Source organism: Palaemon carinicauda, chromosome 2, assembly GCF_036898095.1.
Source record: "Palaemon carinicauda isolate YSFRI2023 chromosome 2, ASM3689809v2, whole genome shotgun sequence".
NCBI lineage: Eukaryota > Metazoa > Arthropoda > Malacostraca > Decapoda > Palaemonidae > Palaemon > Palaemon carinicauda.
Window position 1 is genome coordinate 165,261,139 of NC_090726.1, and position 12,095 is coordinate 165,273,233.

At 37.0% G+C, this 12,095-nt stretch overlaps 1 protein-coding gene across 1 annotated transcript in view; it reads left to right on the plus strand.

Annotated features, from left to right (window-relative positions):
- Window positions 1–4,454, plus strand: part of LOC137621012 (uncharacterized) — a 138,262-nt gene extending 133,808 nt beyond the window's left edge. Inside the window, exons 5-6 of the mRNA XM_068351454.1 lie at window positions 1,580–1,685; window positions 1,770–4,454. Coding sequence (XP_068207555.1) covers window positions 1,580–1,685; window positions 1,770–4,454 — 2,791 coding nt within the window. The remainder of the gene's footprint in view (window positions 1–1,579; window positions 1,686–1,769) is intronic.
- The last annotated feature ends 7,641 nt before the right edge of the window (window positions 4,455–12,095 follow it).

Below are 12,095 nucleotides of genomic sequence, written 5' to 3' on the forward strand. Positions count from 1 at the left end.
CAAGACAAGACCAGCCATAAGCGTCGTAACATCAGGACACTATCTTCGCCAAATTTCCGAGGAATTGAATTGATAAGGTACGTCATTACGAAAGATATGCTGACTTCTAAAGTGATTCCCTGTCAATTTGTTTATCGTGTATAAATATTCCCTTGCTCGATTCCCAATTAATAAACCCTGTGGATTTGGTATTTAAACTATTCATAATTTATCACTGTTGTAACTTTGCGTGTTACCATATGAAATTTTTTTTGGATTAGAGGCAGTTTTTACTTAATTAGCCAATGTTATGTTATGTTTACTTTACGCCGAAGTTTTCGGATCATTGGGCCTTTCGTGGTTAGGTGGTTGCCACGTTAAATTGGAGGCAGAATATGTAGGCTATATATTTTTCATTGCTCAGAATTCAATTTAATTGTAAAGTTAACTACTGAGTTTAGGGACTTGAGTGAAATAGCAGAGCTTGCGCTTTTACCTCAAAAATCTTTTTTCATTTTACTACAGTTGTTGTATTGAGTGATTTAGCAGAACTTGCCTTTACCTTTTGAAAATAGTATTTCGTTTATGTCCTCAGGGTTTCTTGAAAAACGAGGAGGGTAGGAGAAGGAAGACAGCATACCTGTAGTTACTTCTGACACAGGAAAATCCTTCTCTACGTCAACAAGCCCACCAGCAACCAGTTCTAAATTTAACTTCACATGGAAGTTCAACCTTTCATTAAAGTGAACATTTTTTAATGGACTTGTTTTATTCCTTCCATCGTACAATTTTCAAGATGGCGCCCAACGTGGGGCACGAGTAAGAAATTTGGTTGCTGGTTGGTCTCGTTGAGTGTAGGATTGGCGGAGAGAATGACGAAAGTACGAGAATTTTCGAATTTATCAGTGTTGAAATCTTGTTTATAATTTAAGTTGTCCTTGAATTTTACCTAGTTTATATTTTGGTTTTGGTATTGTCATGAAACTGTCAATTCTAGGACATTCTTATGTTAGAGATTTGGAGCTTAGGGTTAATAGCTCAACAATTGTGATTGAACAGACATCTTTTGATGTTCAGTTTCTTGGTTTTCCTGGTGCCACATTTAATTATTTTTTGAATAATCTAGCTCTCCTAGAAGATGTTTTCACGTATAACCCCGATTTTTTGTTGTTAATTTTAGGAGGTAATGATTTGAAGTCTCGTGTAGATTTGTCAGTGGTAAAGAATAATTGCAAAGAATTTTAAAAGATTCTGAGATCCAGGTTACCAAGATCTTGTATAATTGCATCTCAAATTGAAATCCGATTTTATGAAAGGAGAAATCGGTTTGATAGCCCATGCGTGGAAGAACTCAAGTTAATGAGGCGTTATCTCAATAAATTTATTAATAAGTTGAGTTTCAAGAATTACTTGTTCAGAGTAGATGGTTCAGGTAGATTAGATAATAGAAGGTTATACAGGGACGCCGCATATTTAAACTCTGTTGGGTTAGATCTGCTCTATAGATTGATTTGTGATTGTCTGAAATATTGTTTTAATAGCAATCGGCAAAGATGTCAGAATTATCGCTTTTGATAAATTCTCGGAAATACATCCGCAGTCAAGTGACTAAGAATGTCGATCGAATTGAAGATTGTAAATTGAGTTCAGAAGTTGAACGGCGATCACTTATCTCTAAATTTCATGGATTTGCTGAAGAGCTGAAGGTTTATAATTCTAAAATAGCTAAGTTATTATGGGCAGAAGAGGAAGATGAATCAAAATTGAATAATGAGTTTGAAGCTTGTGAGAGCTACATGGATAAAATAAACTTTTTTATAGCTACCCTTGAGGCTACTAAAGATTCAGTTCCTCCCCATTCTGTACTTGAAGAAGCTAGAAGCCTTTTGAAAAGCCCTACAGCTCCTTTACCAGCATTTAAAAGTGTAGAGGGAGAAAATATAGAGAAATTTCTTTCTGAATTTGAAGAGGTTATTAAAACCTTCAAGTACACTCAGAGAGACAAATTACTGCTGCTGAAGCAACTAGTGTCAGGTCGTGCATCCATACTACTCGATTCACTTGAAACAGACAAACAGACATATGAAGATGCAAAATTAATTTTAAGGTCTGCTTTAGCATCCCCTAGGTTTCAGAAGTTTACGTTAATAAAACAGCTAACAGATATGAAAATGCCTTACCAAACAGATCCATTTGCGTACGTTGGTCAGATGAAAAATTTCATGGAATCTGTTAAGTTGTTGAAAATGGAAGTGGACGATTTTTTGAGCTATTTCTTTTGGAATGGCATGAACAGCACCTTCCAATCTCAGCTAGTAAATATTACCAATAAGACAAGGCCCTCCCTTTCAGAAATTAATGATAACATTTTTGAAGCATGTGAACGATATGGCATAGCATCTCAGAAAATGTATACAAAAGTTAAGAAGTTTCCCAAAACTTCAGAGACTGTTAATCTAGCCTCTAATGTGAATGTTGAAGGGCAGCCTACTAAGGCGAAATGCTCTTTATGTGCTTATGACAGAGCAACTGATGATCACCAAGTTTTCAAGTGCCCGGTTTATAATAGTAATAAGGCAAAGGTGGATAAGCTGAAAGAGATAGGAGGTTGCCTTAAGTGTGCCAGTTCCTCTCATTCTGCGGGTTTGTGCAAATTTAGACTTCATAAGAAATGCAGAGGATGTAATGGCTGGCATTTCACCTTTCTCTGCATTAAAAGAGATTCCCCAAAAGAAGAGGTGGTCAATGCTAGAAGTCTTAATAAAAACTCCAATTTAGTTAATGAGAAATCTGAAAAGGTTTCCACAGGGGTAGTATTTTCAGTGGATGCTCTTCAGTGCTATGGTAATAGATCTGCTCTACCAACTTTTACTTGTCAGCTAGAGGACCATACCCAAATAAGAGGTTTGCAAGACTCGGGCTGTCAGTGTAATTTTATTACAGACAGAGCGGTTAAGAAGATTCCTTTCAAAGTTTTGAGGAGAAATGTGAGTCTTACTGTTAATGGTTTTAACTCTGCTAAATCATATAATACAAAGTTTGTGGAACTGAATTTAAAATTTGGTCAGGAAATTTGCAAGGTGGAGGCCCTATGTGTACCTTATATAAATATAAATTTGAAGTTGCCCAATTTGTTCAGGGTGGCAAGCCATTTCTCTGCTAAAGGTTACACCCTTGCAGATAAACAGTTGCTAAATAATGGGGATGAGTTAAATAGTATAGATTTCATCCTAGGCACTAACTCTGCTCACTGCACTATGGCGTCAACAGTTGGGTTTGGACAGGATAGTCCTTCAGTATACTTTCAAACTTCCTTTGGAGTGATGCTTCTTGGTAATGTTAACACAATGTTAAAAAATTTACATTGCCTTCCTGATTTAAATGCAGTTGAAACTTCCATTACTTGCAAGTCTGATGTTGCTCAGTTGGATGTAGGCTCTCTTGATTCCATTGGCCTTGGATTAGGTAAATTTAATGATGAATCTATATTGGAGCATGAGGAAATGGTGGTAGAAGCTAATTTTCTAGTTTTAAATGAGAACGTGGGCATAAATGAGCAAGCACTACAAAGGGCCACCGAGCAAATGTTGGAATATGACTGCAAAAGGATCCTTAATTATGATAAGGAAGAGAATGAGACATCGGTGGAACTCTATAACTCTCTAGTAAGATATGCACTTAACAATGCCACTGTTTATGAGGATGGAAGAATATCAATGCCTCTGCTATGGAACAGTAAGGTGTCCCACTTACTTGGTAAAAATTATAAACTAGCTGAAGCAGTGTTAAAGTCAAATTTAAAGAAGCTTTGCAAAAGGGAGATGCATCTGAAACTCATGGATGAAGTCATTAAAGAACAAGAAAATTTAGGAATAATTGAAAAGATCCCAAACCTTAAGCATTACCTAACTGAACATCCTGAACATAGTTTTTTACCCCACATGGGGGTGTTTAAACTTGATCGAGAGACTACAAAATGCAGAGTAGTATTTATATCAAACATATTTGAGGCTGACCCTAGAAAACCCATGACAGTAAGCCATAACCAGGCAATTCATCCAGGGCCGTCGTTAAACCAAAAGTTAAGTTCAGCCTTGCTTAACTTACGATTTGGTTCGAAAATATTGTGCTTTGATCTCAAAAAGGCTTTTAATCAGATAGCACTTAGACCTTCAGATCAGAATAAATTACTTTTTCTTTGGGTTAGAAGTGTGAAGAAGAAAGATTTTTCCTTAGTTGGTTACAAGAATCTTAGATTGAGTTTTGGTTTAAGATGCAGCCCTACAATTTTGATGTTGAGTCTTTATAAGATACTGGTTTTGGATGTGGAGGATGATAATCAAGAGGTAAAAAATATGAAGAAATTGCTTTATCAGTTGTTTTATATGGATAATGGAGCTTATACCTGCAAAAATTCGGATACCTTGGAATGGGCCTATACTCGGCTAACAAATATATTTTTCCCTATAGAATAGAATTGCAACAAATTGTCACCAATGATGGGCCACTTCAAGAAGTCATTGACTCAGACTGGGATCAACATACATTAACGGAAGTTAAACTTTTAGGTTAGAAATGGAATAGGGAGTTGGATACTCTTTCAACTTTTCCAATTGTTTTGGAAGCTTCGGCAAGTACGAAAAGGTCCATCCTCAAGTCCATTGCTTCAAACTTTGATTTGTATAATATCAATGGTCCAGTATTTAATAGGGCAAGGCTATTTATGCATGGTTTACAGTGTGATAAGTCATTAGGATGGGATGATATTTTACCTGCGGAAAAGCTAAAAGAATGGAAATGCATTGCAAGGCAAGCTAATTCTACACCTGAAATTGTTGTTCAAAGATTTGTTGGGGAAAGAGATGGACAATACAGACTTCTTGCTTATGTAGATGCTAGCAGTATGATATATGGAGCTGTTCTGTATATAGAGAACATTGATACTGGCCAAACAAATTTTTTATTAGCCAAAAACAGGCTGATAAACAGACAGTCTAATACTAAGTCCATCCCTTCCCTGGAGTTACAAGCCATTTGCTTGGGTGTGGAGTTGTTAATTGATTTGTATAAAGATTTAGGAGGGCCTGATTGCCTCGTTCCAATTGCAATAAAAAGTTTGGATTTGTACTCTGATAGTTTGGTAGCTCTTTCTTGGATCAATTCATATTACTATAAACTGGATAAGATGCAGAAAAGGTCTGTATTTGTTCTTAACAGGCTACAGCAAATAGATAAGTTATGTGAAGCGTTTCCTGTTAATTTTACTTTCATCACTGGAACGGCCAATCCTGGAGATTGCATAACAAGAACCTTGTCCTATAAACAGTTAATTAATACAAACTATTTTTCCGGACCTCAACCTGATATCCACCAGTCTATAGTCAGTCAAGATATTTTGAGAGTTACAGTTCCTAACCCTAGGGCTACCCTTGACTTCAAAGAGGAGAATGTTTTAAGTAATGTTTGTGCACAAGACCTTAGGGAGGACGTTGCTGAGCATCTAGTTTCTCCAAACAGATACTCTAGTTTCTCTCTCATGGTTAAAGTGCATGCCAGGGTTGCTCAGTGTTTTGCCAAGTGGAAAGCTACAGTTACAGCTAGAAAACTGAAGGTTCCCGTTGAATCTAATGATACAGGATTTTATGTGAAAGGTCTGAAGATGATCATATTGAAAGAACAAAAAATTCAGTTTCCTAGTGTTTTGGAGTATTTTGCATACAATTCTAAACTTCTTAAGGATATACCTAATTTGGTAAGACAGTTGAATGTTTACCCAGATAAAGATGGAATTCTCAGAGTCAAAAGCAAGTTTGACAGGCGGAAAGGTAAACAGAGGTGTTGCTTCCCAATCTTGCTGTTTAACAAAAGTTCCTTAACAGAACTGATAATCAGGAGTCTTCATATAAAACTCAAGCATGCTGGTTATTATTCTGTTCTGAATGAGCTACGCAAGAAGTTCTGGATACCACAATGTTTTTCAGCTGTTAAAAGAGTGGTAAAAGATTGTGTCATCTGTAAAAGGTACAAGGAGCATACCATTCGGTTAAATCAGTCCCCTTACCGGGAGTTTAGAATGGATCCTTCCCAGATTCCCTTCAGTTATGTATATATTGATTATTTTGGACCATATTTTGTAAAGCAACAGGGTAGTAAGGTGAAGGTTTGGATTCTGTGTATGAGCTGTATGTATACAAGGGTCATTAATTTGAAATTATGCTTGGATTTGTCAGTCAAGGAATTTTTGAGATCATTCACTCTACATACCTTTGAACATGGTTTACCACAATTTGTAGTAAGCGATTTGGGAACACAACTTGTTGCCGGGGCTAATGTTATTGCAGATTTTTTAAAAGATCCTGATACTCAGTCATACTTTGAAGAAAATGGAATTAAACCTATTGAATTTGAAAATTATTACAAGGGTTGTAGCCAAATGGGTTCTTTAGTGGAAATTTGCATAAAAATGGTAAAACATCTAATTAACAAATCCATTGAAACAAATGTGTTAGTCATAAGGGATATGGCCTTTCTTATATCTCAGGCAACTCATCTTATAAATCGTCGTCCCATTGCCTTTAAGGATGGTTTAAGGGATGTGCCTGATGAATCTGTACCTAGCCCAATAACTCCAGAAATTTTAATACATGGCTAAGAGTTAACCTCTGTTAACATTATACCCGAATTGCAGTGTGATCCTGAATTAGATGGGGAGTATGACTTGAAAGATTCACCCTCAAGAATAATTGAGGACACTTACAGCAAGCTGAGGAAGGTAAGAGAGACCTTGATTAGAATTTATCATTCTGAATTTTTGACGACATTGATAAATCAAGCAGTTGATAAGACTGACAGATACAAGTCTGTTACCCATAAAATCATTGAAGCTGGAGACATTGTTTTACTGAAGGATCCTCATACTAAGGCCTTAAATTATCCACTTGGGATTGTTAAGGGGGTGGTAAAGAATGACCTTGGAGAGGTGACCAATGCTCAGATTTTGAAAGGGAAGTCTGGTGAAGTTGTGAAAAGACATGTTACCAGCCTTATACCCTTGCTCAGGGATAAAGGTTGTATTAGTGGCATTGCTCCCTCTGTGAGACCCAAGAAAACTATAGCAGTGGACTCTAATTATAGGTATCCAAAGAGAGCAGCTGCCGTTGCTTCAGGATTAAGGACTAAGGAGATGCTCCTAGAATAAATCAAGAACTTCCTCAGATTTTCAAAGCCTAGAAAATCCGAGCTCCTTCCCTGGAGTGTTGGAAATTCTGTTTAATTAATGTTGTTCCTTTTGTTGTTGCTACAGTATTTGGTTAGCAAATCATATATTCCATTGTTTATTAATTTTCTTTCTGGGTAAACCTGTGTTACCCAGTGATAACTTATGCATTATTATTATTATAAATAATGGTAGTTTACGCTTGAAGGGAAACCCAGCATATTGTATATTTTCGTTTTGACGGTAAATCCTTTGAAGCGTGAACTACTAAACAACCCTTTCGGAACTATCTGCTGGTGGTCTTGTTTTTTCCAGTAATACGAATTCTAAAGGAAACATCGCCAGCAGAGAGAAGAGAGTTGAAAGAAGGTTTTCGTACTGGACGGACGGCTGGATATTACAGGAGTTAATTATATCCAGAGTTTGTCGAAGTCATATAATGGAGGAGTAACTTAAACTCACTTTTCTCCGCCATCCTGCACAAGACGAGACCAGCCATAAGCGTCGTAACATCAGGACACTATCTTCGCCAAATTTCCGAGGAATTGAATTGATAAGGTACGTCATTACGAAAGATATGCTGACTTCTAAAGTGATTCCCTGTCAATTTGTTTATCGTGTATAAATATTCCCTTGCTCGATTCCCAATTAATAAACCCTGTGGATTTGGTATTTAAACTATTCATAATTTATCACTGTTGTAACTTTGCGTGTTACCATATGAAAATTTTTTTGGATTAGAGGCAGTTTTTACTTAATTAGCCAATGTTATGTTATGTTTACTTTACGCCGAAGTTTTCGGATCATTGGGCCTTTCGTGGTTAGGTGGTTGCCACGTTAAATTGGAGGCAGAATATGTAGGCTATATATTTTTCATTGCTCAGAATTCAATTTAATTGTAAAGTTAACTACTGAGTTTAGGGACTTGAGTGAAATAGCAGAGCTTGCGCTTTTACCTCAAAAATCTTTTTTCATTTTACTACAGTTATTGAATTGAGTGATTTAGCAGAACTTGCCTTTACCTTTTGAAAATAGTATTTCGTTTATGTCCTCAGGGTTTCTTGAAAAACGAGGAGGGTAGGAGAAGGAAGACAGCATACCTGTAGTTACTTCTGACACAGGAAAATCCTTCTCTACGTCAACAAGCCCACCAGCAACCAGTTCTAAATTTAACTTCACATGGAAGTTCAACCTTTCATTAAAGTGAACATTTTTTAATGGACTTGTTTTATTCCTTCCATCGTACAATTTTCAAGAATGGGTATCATCAATCACTTTGTTTATAATTCTGTACGTATTGTTTTTGTTATAATTCTTGTTAATTTAGTTTTCAAGTATGATGTCTCTTTTTTATTTCTATTAATTCTTATGCTGTCTGGAGACATTGAGCGAAATCCTGGACCAGTACGTCCTAGATTTCGTCAATGTCGTCTTCTGTATTGCAATATTCGTGGTCTTCATGCAAATATCCAAGACCTTACAGTTGCGTCCAGACAGTATGATATTCTTTTGTGCTCAGAAACTTTGGTTTCTAATATGAGGCACTCATCTGAGCTCCTTATAACTGGTTTTAAGAAGCCAATAATGTTGAAACGTGATGCCATCCCTAGGGCCAGGGGAATGGCGGTGTATATTAGGACCGAGTACCCTGCTTCTTATAAGTCCTGCTATCAATGTGGATGTCATGAGATTCAGGTAATAAAAGTTTGTGGCAGGCATAACAACTTTTATTTGTGTTCGATCTACCGGAATTCAGACATAGATGATTCTATCTTCGATTGTCTTCTTACCATTATGGCTATGATACAAGAAGACGATAGAAAGGCTTCTTTTGTCTTTGTTGGTGATTTTAATGCTCACCATAGGGAGTGGTTAAGTTCTATCTCTCCTACCGATCGCCATGGCTTTAGACTTTGCCTCTGAATCACACTCTGAGCAAATCCTAAATGAAGCTACTCACAGGTCTGGTAATTGCTTGGACCTCGTATACACTGACTCCCCTGGCGTTATAATTAGTAAGGTTGGTTCTCCAGTCGGGACATCTGATCATCCCTTGATTTCATTATTAGTGAAGACTGAGCAGCCTGTCCCTGATATATCATATTCTTGTAAAATTTATATGAAATCCCAAGCAGACTGGAATGGGATTTTACATGATCTTTTGTGCTTGAATTGGTCCCAATTATATAATAGTGTAGATCCTGTTGTCCCTTTGAATGAGAATTAGTCAACATAATTGATACGTGTATCCCTTCTCGTGTGCTAAGGTACCGAGTGAAGGACAAACCGTGGTTCAATGATGATTGTAGACGTGCTTATTTGGAGAAACAGGAGGCCTATCATCTTTGGAAGGGTAACAGATCAGATTTGACCTGGAACAACTATACTCAGCTTCGAGCTTTTGCTCAGAGAGTTTATGCCTAAACTGAAAAGGAGTACAATTTAACCATAAAAGAAACACTTTCTTGTACAACTCAGGAACATAAATGGTGGTCTACCCATAAATCTGTACTCTTTGGTGTAGATGCAACAGTTCCTCCTTTACTTAAACCAGATGGCTCAGTCACTCACTGTCCAAAGGAAAAGGCAATCCTTTTGGCTGATGTTTTTGACAGTAAACAGAGTAATGAAAAACTTGAACTTCCTCATTCCTGTTTTCCTGAGGCTAAACTAACTAGTTTAGCTTTTCGATCTCGTGAGATTAAAGCTCTGTTGGTGAACCTTGATGCTTATGGAGGTGTAGACCCAAATGGTATTTTTCCTTTGTTTTTTATAAAGACAGCAGATTTCTTAGCTCCAAAGTTATCTGTTATTTTGCTCAAGTTAGCAAGAAGAGGAGCTTTTAGCACTAGTTGGAGAATTGGTAATGTTACTCCTCTATGTAAATGTGTTTGTGGTAGCTCAAGTCCCACTGATTACCGCCCAATTTCCAAAACTCCCATATTATCTAAAGTTTTTGAACGTCTTCTGGCAAAACGTCTTAATAGGTTTGATGAAGGTAATCATCTACTCCCTAGTTTGCAATTTGGTTTTCGTAAAGGCCTTGGAGCATGTGATGCCCTTCTTACAATCTCTAATGCTGTACAGAAATCCCTTTGATTGTGGTCGGGAAGTTCGTATGATTGGCCTTGATTTTAGTGCTGCCTTTGACCGTGTTAATCATGAGGCCCTTGTTTTCAAACTCAAACAGTTGGGAGTGGGTGGGTCGCTTCTTAGCATTATTATTGATTTTTTAAGTAATAGATCTCAAAGAGTTGTTGTTGATGGGCACCATAGTGATTATAGGAATGTGATATCCGGTGTTCCACAGGGTAGTGTTCTTGGCCCATTACTTTTCATACTATATACACATGACATGTGGTTTGGCCTAGAAAACAAGCTTGTTGTATATGCAGATGATGCTACTCTCTTTGCACCAATTCCATCCCCTGAATGTAGATCTAGGGTTGGTGAATCCCTTAATAGAGATTTAGCTAGAATTAGTGCATGGTGCAAATTATGGGGTATGAAGTTAAATCCTAACAAAACTCAAAGTATGATTGTAAGTAGGACAAGGACGGTGGCTCCTCAACATCCGGATCTCAGTATTGATAATGTTTCTTTAAATATGTATGACTCTTTCAAAATTTTAGGTGTGATTCTCGACAGTAAATTTACTTTTGAGAAACATATAAGGTCTGTCTCTTCTTCAATTGCACAAAAAATAGGCTTATTGAGAAAGTCTTTCAAGATTTTCGGTGATCAATCTATTCTAAAGAAGTGTTTTAATTCTTTCATTCTACTTTGTTTTGAGTATTGTTCTCCTGTCTGGTGTTCAGCTGCTGATTCTCATCTTAATTTGTTGGACAGTATCTTACGGTCTATTAAATTTCTTATTCCTGATCTAGATATTAATCTCTGGCACCGTCGTTCAATTAGTTCATTATGCATGTTGCATAAGATTTTTCATAACTCTGATCATCCTTTACATTCAGATCTCCCTGGACAATTCTATCCTGTTCGTAATACTAGGCAGGCAGTTAATTCTAATAGCCAGGCCTTTTCCATCACGAGGCTCAATACTACGTAGTACTCTAGAAGTTTTATTCCAGCTGTTACCAAGTTGTGGAATGATCTTCCTAATCGGGTGGTTGAATCAGTAGAACTTCAAAAGTTCAAAGCTGAAGCAAATGTTTTTTTGTTGACCAGGCGGACATGAGTCTTTTTATAGTTTATTTATGACATATTTTTGTTGTTGTTGATGTTGTTATAAGTTTATACATGACATGTCTGTTTTGACGTTGTAACTTATTTTAGAATGATTTATTGTTAATTTGTTCTCTTCATTTATTTATTTCCTTATTTCCTTTCCTCACTGGGCTATTTTTGCCTGTTTGAGCCCCTGGGCTTATAGCATCTTGCTTTTCCAACTAGGGTTGTAGCTTGGATAGTAATAATAATAATGATAATAATAAGAATAACACAGCAACCTGTCTTTAACTATCTTCACCGGGGATAACCATACCTATGGTTACCACGACAAAAGAAAAGACAAAATATACATATGAATACACTAACCAAACTACAAATATAAATACAAGGCTCCTCACTTTTCAGTAAGAATAAATGAGGGGAGAGGCACAACTTAAGACGTCATTCTCTCTTCTTTCCAATAAGTAGGGCAGGCCAGAGACTCGACCAAATCACTGGGATCTCCCTCACGTCAGGAAACGGCGGGGCAGACTCCAGTCGCAAGTAACAGTAGCACCTGCCAGTCTCTGGAATACACTGTCCAAAAGCAAGGCAACACTCGAGTCGCAAGTGACAATACACCAAGACAAGAATCCGTCAATCACTTTCTAGAGCCGTGGTCAAAATCAACAGATAAGCGTTCATCAGGAAAATTTACAAAGAACAATGC